Raw genomic sequence first — 9,404 nt, forward strand, 5'->3', positions numbered from 1 at the left:
CATTTTGGAAGGCAGATGAAGCATTGAATACATCTAATGTGGAGATCTCAGTTAATCATACAGAGGAGGTCAATCTTGACCAGCCAGCAAAGGAGGTTCTTCCACCTCTCCAAGATGGTGAAGATATGAATATTATTTCCTCTAAAATCAATTATGGTAATAAATTCAGCATCCTCGAAGATTTAATTGAGGAAGGTGAAATCACTTCCTCTGAATCGGTGGAGAAATTAGTATGTGAAGACAAGGGAAGTTTACATGTCTCAGAGCCTAATAAAGTCATTAACAGAGAACATAAATTGAATAATGACATCAAGGATGAAGGTCCTTTTATCAATAAAAGGGAAGGTTCTAAACAGTTAAGAGGCTTAGGACATATTAATACAACTCCTAGGAGTAGGAGAGCTGAGAATGAAATCAAAGATAAGTTGGGATCCTCATCCCCTCTTATTCAATGAACTCTTCCATTGCTTTTTTGAATTGTAGAGGAGCTAGGAAGATAAGAGCTTCTCTATACTTAAAGGAGTTTGTGAAAGAACATGGTGTTATTTTTATTGGTTTATTGGAAACCAAAGTTACTTATTTTGATGGAAAAGATGTGGATCAATTTATTGGTTATGAATGGGACTTTTTCCATGTTCCTTTAGAAGGGCTTTCAGGAGGTATTCTTATGCTTTGGAAGTCAAACTTTGCATCTTTTCAGGTTTTAGAATTTTCCTCTCAATTTATAATGGGAGACTTGGAGATGCTCAATATAGGAGTTTGGAGGATAGCTTCTATTTATGGCAACAAGGATGTCTATGTTAGGAGAATGCTTTGGGAAAAGCTGGAGTCCTTTACCTCTAAGGAGATACCTATGATCATAGGTGGAGACTTCAATTGCATTTTATCTTGTGATGATAAGAGGGGAGGGAGAAGATTCAATCTTTACCTTGGCACCAAAGAAATGAAGATCTTCCTTACAAATAATGACTTTCATGAAGTAGGATTTGTGGGTCCTAAATTCACATGGTGCAATAATAAAAAAGGGGTGGAACGAATCCTTGAGAGGCTAGATAGATGTTTTCTCAACCCGGCTGCTCTTTCTTCTAAAAATCGGTTCTTTATAAGGAATTTAGCTCGGGTGGCTTCAGACCACTATCCAATCTTATTGAATTTTATAGTTCATCAAGCTAGCAAGAAAATCCTTAGATTTGAGGATGTATGGGCATCCAACAAAGCTTCTATGGCTGTGGTGAAGAAAGTTTGGAGAAGGAATTATAAAGGTAATGCATCAAAGATTATGGATAGCAAAATGAAAAATTCTCTCAAAGCTCTATACTATTGGAGCAAGGCTAAAATGCAAAATCTGCTATCCCTTAAGGAGCTGCTTATTCAAATAGAGGAGCTGCAATTGAAGGAATCTAATGAAGGTATTTTCTCAAATGAAGACTGCTGGAGTCTTAAATCAAAAGTGGAGGAACTTAATTCTACTCTTGCTCGATTAGATACTTGGTGGAAACAAAGGGCCAAGGTAAAATGGATGATGGAGGGAGATCAGAATTCAAATTTTTTTCAAGCTTATGCCTCAGCTAGAAGAAATTCCAACTTCATTTCCAAGATCAAGGACGGTGCAGGAGAAGTAGTAGAGGATCAGTCTCTTATTCACATGTCTTGCTAGATCATTTCAAAGATAAACGGAGGTACCAGAGCTGCAGTTTAGATAACTGGCCAAACTGTTGGAGCTGCCTTGATGAGGACGACAGAACTAATCTGAACAAGGAATTCTTGGTTGAAGAAATGGTTGAAGTAGTGAAGAAAATGGTAACAACATCTCTCTAGGAATAGATGGTATAACATTCTCTTTTTTTAAAGCTTATTAGGATATTATAAAAAATGATTTATGGAATGCCATTAAAATGTTTTTTGATACATCTGGTATGGATCCAATATGGAAGGAGACTATTATTGTTTTGATTCCCAAAATCAGTAATCCTCTAACTCCCTCTAATTATAGACCGATTAGCTTATGTATTTCGGTTTACAAAGTGGTGGAAAAAATTTTTATGAATAGATTGACTCCAATCATGCCTAAATTGATCTCAGAAGAGCAAGCGGCATTCATCAAGGGAAGATCATTATCCGATCATGTGTTAATAGCTCAAGAGGTCATGCATAAATTAAGAATTTCAAATTCTTTAAAAGGCTTTGTTTCTTTTAAGGTTGATATGGAACAAGCTTATGATTCAATGGGTTGGCTAACTTTGGAAAAAGCTTTGAGTTATTTTGATTTCCCTTGTTTCTTCTCTAAGCTGATTTTAGAATGTATTAAAAATTCTAAATTCACTATCTCTATCAATGGTAGCTTTTCAAATTGGATAGAAGGTCATTGTGGCTTTAGACAAGGTTGCCCCTTGTCCCCTTACCTTTTCATCCTTTATGCACAATTGTTATCAAATGATTTTAAACAAAGAGGTGCTTCTTTGGGAGTTCAAATTTGTGCAAATGGTCCTTCTATTTCTCACCTATTATATGCAGACAATGTGATAATCTTTTTGAAAGCCACTCTCAAAGCTACCAAATAGATTAAATCTGTTTTGGCCAATTTTTGTAATTGGACAGGTTTGTCCATCAATATTAGCAAATCTTCTATGATGTTCAGCAAAAAAGTTAGAAGGAAGAGGAGATCTACTGGCCGAGTAATGGGGTTCAAATCAGCTAATCAGCTAACTTATCTTGGAGTTAAGCTATAAATGAGAAGGTTAGTCAAAAATGATTTCCTTTTCATTATTGATAAAGCATTGAAAATGACAAACACTTGGGCTGGAAGACTGATTTCGTTGGCTGGTAGAATCTTGTTAACAAAATCTGTTTTGCTTTCCTTCACTACCTTTCATTGTACTAACTCCCTTGTTCCTAAAAGCATTCTTGATGAAGCAGATAAAATTTGTAGAAGCTATGTTTGGAACAAATCTAATTTTAGAAATGACATTCACTATATTAATTGGCAAATAATGTGCTTGCCTATCAAATGGGGAGGTAGATCCCTTCACTCTTGTTCTACTAAAGTTGGTCCTCTAAGATCCAAAATTGCTTGGAAATATTTGAATGATAAAGACTCATTTCTCCACAAAGTGTTTTTTCCTAAGTATGGGAATTTGTTGGAAAAACTGGATAGTAAAAGTTTGGGATCTTCAGTATGGAAAATCCTGAGATCGGGAGGAAAAGCTATAAGGCCTCTTATCAGATGGAAGCTGGGTAATGGGTCTGACATTGATGCTGTTAATGACATATGGATCTTGGATAAGAGTATTGCTAAATGGATAACCTTCATTGCTCCTATTGATTGTAGCAGATTCACTGTTTGAAACTTATTACAAAATGGAAGTTGGGATGTAGAAAGCATGAGAAGATTCTTGGGAGAAGATTTGATCAATCTTATATTACAAAACATTGTTCCAAATTGTTCGAATGGAGACTGTATAGAATTGTTGTTTAAATACAATGGAAGATATATATCGTCCATGGTCTTTGAATTCTTAGTGAATCATGCTGAACCGAAAGAGTTCCGGAACTGGTTGAAGAAAAAAAGGCTAAACTCGAAAGTGGAGTCTCTTTGGTGGAGAATTTTCAACAATGGTCTTCCTACTTGTGAATTTCTTGAACACAGAAGATTGCTTAGGGACAATCAATGCCTAAGGAGCTGCAATGCAATTGAAGATAGAGATCATATTATAGCTAATTGTGAAAAATTGAAGGAAGTTCTGAAACAGATCAAAGAATGGGGTTTTGTTTTTCATGATTTTCGTTCTATGCAAGACTACTGTAATCATTTATCTGCTCAATCTCCATTCATGATCAATCTTTATTGTTCGGTGGTATATTTCACTTGGAAATCAAGGAATAGTTTCATTCATAATGGGAAGGAGGATAGTTCTCTTAGTATTTCTTCCAAAGAAATTAGCTATTCTTCATTCTTCAATCTTGGGAATGATAGTATTTTGGGTATATGGGATGTCAACCAACCTTATAGGTTGTTTAATCATCATTGGCATCCCCCTCCACCCGATTGGCTCAAAGTCAATGTAGATGCTACATTACTTCCTTCATACAAAGACGGAATTGGAGGAGTGTTTTGTGATCATAAAGGAAGTTTTCCTCTAGCATTTGGGAAACCATACACTCATTGGGATATACCAGCTTTGGAATTTTTGGCCACACAATCTATTAAGGAGATGCTGAAGGATTTGATGTTTAAATACAAGGGAATCATCATATAAGGTGATAATATCTATATCATAAAGCTCTTGAAGGAAGTCAAGAAGAATGGAGAAATAAGGTATGCAAATATTCATATATTTGATGAGTTTACTAATGCCATTTTCAATTGTGTTGATAGAAGTTGTAATAAGTTAGCGGACTTATGTGCTAACTATGGTATCTTATCCTCTTTTATATGGGATGATGTTAGTTTCAATAAGATTCCTCCTTTATTTATGTCTATATTAAAGGAGGAATAAATGGTTCGAGTCTTTAGCTTTGTAATAGTTTTTTAGTTTTCTTTAATGCTATTTGAGGCATTCTCTTAAAAAAAAAAGCAATATTTGGCAAGTACTCTGAGCTGTGATAAACAATATGGTAATGAATGGAAGATAGGAATATTAAATCCCCAACTTCTTAGTTTACAGATAATATCAATGAGGTGTTTGCAGTGGACAGCAATGTGTGAATAGTCTTCTATATCTTGACAACCTCTAGGACAAAGATCACAATGTTGAAGTCTTCTATATTCCAAAAATTCATTGGTAGGTAATGTAAATATGCTCATTCTCCACCAGAATAATTCAACTTTTGGTTTTAGCTTTAGCTTCCTTAACCAATTAGAAAACCCAAAATCTTAATCTTGTACATTGTATTTGATAGCTTCAGTATGAGCTAAGGCTGAAATCGACTTGCCAAAGATTTGGAAAAGAGGTTCCATTTGATCCTTATGTTCATCATGGATGACACAATGCTGTAGAATAAGGTTTACAATACCCTGATTGAAAAATATTTCAGTTCAGTAATTTTCCAATGCCCGTCCTGGTGAATAGTGTTGTAGCATCAAACCATCTAAACTGATGCAATCAGCAAGCATAGGCCATTTGTTAAAACATTTATCCAATAACCAAATATCATTCATAACATTGATACTCTTACCATTAGAAATTTGTCATTTGACAATTGGTTTTAAGGAGGAAGCCCCATCCAAAAGGATAGACCAAGCAGCCTAATGACCACTTTTGAAACCACCACTCCAAATATTAGTGCCATATCTGGTTGCAAATACATCTGTGTAGCAAAGAAGAGGGATTTTGCAAGAATCTCCAAGATAATCTGGCTCTAAGTGGACTAGTTTTTTTAACAATAGAGATTAAACCCATTCCGCCCATAAATCTGGGTTTGCATAAATCTTCCCAAGCAACGTAGTGCAGATCGCTCCTACCGTGTTCTTTGTGCCAGATGAAGTCTCTACCAATTTGGTCAAGCTCATAAAGAACACTTTTTGGTAAGAATGATTTGATAAGAATCATTCTACCGGCTAGAGAAAGAAATCTAGCACCGCAAGAATTAATTTTCTCCAAAGCATGGTCAATAGTGGATTAAAAGTCATTCTTAACCATTATTCTTAAACAATTTTAATACCCAAGTAATGAAGTTCACTTACAACTTTAAAGCCATACTTCTTGCCAATCTTACGCCTCAAAGGTTGGCTAATAGATTTACCAAAGAGGATATGGGATTTTGCATTGTTAATGCTTTGTCCAATCCAGCCACAATACTCCCCAATTAATTTCATCATAGTTTGGAGCGTGCGAAGAGAAGCTGTCCCAAATAAGAGCACATCATCCGCATACATAATATGAGTAATTCTAGGAGATTTAGATGAAGTTTGAATACCCAAGTGACGTCCTTTTTGATTCATAACATTGGATAAAAGTTGGGAGCACATGACAAAAAGATAAGGTGACATAGGGAATCCTTGTCAAAATCCACTTTTGGCTTCAATCCATCTTGTATTCTTGCCATTTAGAAGAATAGAAAAGCACACATTGATCACGCATTCCATAATGAGATCAAAAATCTTATCTGGAAACCCAAACCATTTTAAGACAAGAGCCAACGTGTCCCAACTCATACTATCAAAGGCTTGAGCCATATCAAGCTTGACGACCATGAGTCCCTTTTTATTCTTAGAAATTCTAAATTTATTGAATATTTCATGAGCTTGTAAACAATGGTCTGACAAAGATCTATCTGGAATAAAAGCAACTTGTTCTTCAGAGATGATTTTAGATATACAACACTTCAATCTATTCATAATCATAGTTGAGGCAACCTTATAAATGGTTTGGCAAAGGATAATAGAACAAAAATTAGAAGGTGTTACCGAATTTTTGATCTTAGGAATGAGAACCACAAAGGTGTCTTTCCAAGCTTCATGCATATGTCTGTTCTTGTAAAGTCATGAACTGAATTCCAAGTTGCATCTTTGACAATTTTCCAATAAAATTTGAAGGAGGAGGTACATCCATCAAGATCGGGAGATCTATTAGAACCTTGTTGAAAAACTGCTAAAATAAACTCATTTTCAGTGAATTCAGCATTTAACAATTCTTTATCAAAGTCATCCACCATATGGTCTTGAGTAGCTGTGGGCCAATTGAGTCCCAAACACTTCCTGGATTTCCACTTATTACCGAAAAACTGCATGAAGATGGATTCAATTTGCTCCATATCCTCAACCATATTATTTCCATCCTTAATTTTCCTGATAAGCTTCCCATTTTTTTTAGCCGAGGCATAGTCATGAAAATTTTTTTGAGTTTGTATCCCCCTCTTCAGTCCAGGTAGCCTTTGCTCGTTGATTCCACCAAGTGGATAATATGAACAAAATAATATTGAGTTTATGAACTTTGGCATGAAGAAGATTTAGATTATCATTACTAAGTCCTCCATCCAATTCTTCTTCAGTTTGAAGTTTAAGGATCTCATCTTTCAACTCATCCTTAAGAAGGTCGAGGTCTTTGCATTTGTTTTTAATCCATAAATAGAGGGACTTCATAGTTCTCTTGATTTTATGATTAAGGACATCAGGAGCACTACCAAAATCCTATCTCTCCCAAGCTTGAGAAATGATCTTCCAAGTCACTGGATAAGACTTCCATGTGTCTACAAATCTGTAAATTTTAGAGCTAGACCGTTGCACATCATCAATTTTAAAAGCAATGGGGGCAATGATCATATGCCACCCTTGCTAAATGTCTAATAGAAGCTGAAGGAACTAACTGGAGAGCCACATAATTCAATAAGCAATGGTCCAATCTTTCCCAGATCCTTGTCATCCCTTGCTTATTGTTGCACCAAGTGAATTTTGGACCAATAATACCTAAGTCATGGAGATCATGGTTAGCCATAAAGAGCTTAATATCCTTCGACCCCTTGGACATACAGAACCTATTCCAACCTCTCTTGTCTTCCTTAGAAAGAAGATAGTTGAAATCACTGCCAACAATAGTGGGAAATTCACTTGAAACATGCTGATCAAGACATTACCTAAGATCTCTCATGATATGATGTTCTTTATGGCCATACACCATAGCCAAATGCCAACGACCCTTACTAGGAGTATCAAGAACACCAAAGACTAATTGAGAAGAGTGAGCCATCACAGTAAAGGAAACCAAATTCTTCTTCCAAAGTACCAGAATTCCTCCAGAAGTACCAACAGCTGGTTGATGGAAAAAATCCCAGTCAATGGTAAAGGAAGTTTTCTAAGAGTTATCCTAAAGAATTGATTTTAGGTGAACCTAATAAGGGTGTCAAAACAAGGCATGGACTTAGCAAAGAAGTGAACTATTATGCTTTTATATCGATGATAGAATCCACTAATATAAATCAAGCATTTTTGATGATTTTTGGATTTTGGCCATGCAAGAAGAATTGAATCAATTTATTAGAAATGTTTTTTGGGAATTAATTGAAAGGCCAAAAGATCAACGTGTTGTTAGAACTAAGTGGATATTCAAAAATAATAATAATAATTTAGGTGTTGTGATTAAAAATAAGGCAATATTGGGGGCCTAGGGGTATAATCAAATAGAGGGGGTTGAATTTAAAGAAACTTTTGTACTTGTAGCCAGACTTAAAATGACAAAAGTTTACTAGCCTTTGCCTATTTTAATGGTTTTAAATTATATCATATAGGTGTTAAGAGTACCTTTTTTAATGGGGTGATACAAAAAGATATTTATTTTGAGCAACCTCTAAGTTTTGAAAATTCAAAATTCCCAAATCATGTGTTTAAATTAAAAAAATGGCATTGTATGGACTAAAACATACACCTAAGGCTTGATATGAGAGGTTAAACATTTTTCTATTAGAGAGATCTTTTGTTAAAGGAAGTATGGATAGCGTTCTCTTCTTAAAAAGGATAGGAGATGACATACTCATTATTCAAATATATATTGATGATATCTTGTTTGGATCTACCAATAAAAATCTTTTTAATAATTTTTTAAAAATAATGAGCAGTGATTTTGAAATATGTTTGATGGGAGACTTGAGTTACTTTCTTTATTTTAACATAAAATAAAACGATGAAAGAATATTTCCTAGCCAGTCAAAGTATATTAAGGACATCCTCAAAAAATATAAAATAGATAATGTTAAACCAGTAAGTATACCAATGAGCTTTTTAGTTTAGTTAGACAAGGATCATAAGAGAACATTTGTTGATCAAAAGAAATTTAGAGAAATAATTGGATCATTGCTTTACTTAACTGCTAGAAAACTAGATATTATATTTAGTGTTTATTTGTGTACTAGATTTTAAGCTGATCCAAAGAAATCACATCTGATAGATTTTAAGAGAATTTTGAGATATCTTTTGGGAACTCAAAACTTATAAATTTGGCATCCTAAGAACTACTCTTCTTTTGAAATCATTGGATATTCTGATTTAGATTTTATAGTATATAGGGTTTATCAGAAAAGCACTTCTAGAACTTATCAATTCATAAGAAACTCTTTACTTTCTTGGTCTAGTAGAAAATAAAATTCAGTAGCATTTTCTACTACTAATGAAGAATATATTACCTTAGATAGTTGTATGGCACATGTTCTTTGGTTAAAATAATAATTGATTGGATTAGGATTTTCTATTGCCACTATTCTAATTTTCTATGATAATACAAGTCATTAATAAGAGTACACGTTTTAGGTATCTTGGATCTATTGTTCAGAGTGATGGTGAAATAGATGGGGATATTATCAGCAGAATTCAAGTTGGATGGTTGAAGTGGCGGAATGCATCGGGCTTGTTATGTGATAGAAATGTACCCCTCAAACTTAAGGGAAAATTCTATAAGATGGTAGTGAGGCCTGCA

The 9,404-nt window shown here is 34.6% G+C and overlaps 1 protein-coding gene across 1 annotated transcript; it reads left to right on the top strand.

Annotated features, from left to right (window-relative positions):
* Window positions 1-451: 451 nt before the first annotated feature.
* LOC110093604 lies at window positions 452-1,657 on the top strand. Its single transcript, XM_028692992.1, has one exon. The coding sequence runs from the start codon at window positions 452-454 to the stop codon at window positions 1,655-1,657; it is 1,206 nt and encodes a 401-aa protein (XP_028548825.1).
* The last annotated feature ends 7,747 nt before the right edge of the window (window positions 1,658-9,404 follow it).

Source organism: Dendrobium catenatum, unplaced genomic scaffold (assembly GCF_001605985.2).
Source record: "Dendrobium catenatum unplaced genomic scaffold, ASM160598v2 fragScaff_scaffold_211, whole genome shotgun sequence".
Classification (NCBI taxonomy): Eukaryota; Viridiplantae; Streptophyta; class Magnoliopsida; order Asparagales; family Orchidaceae; genus Dendrobium; species Dendrobium catenatum.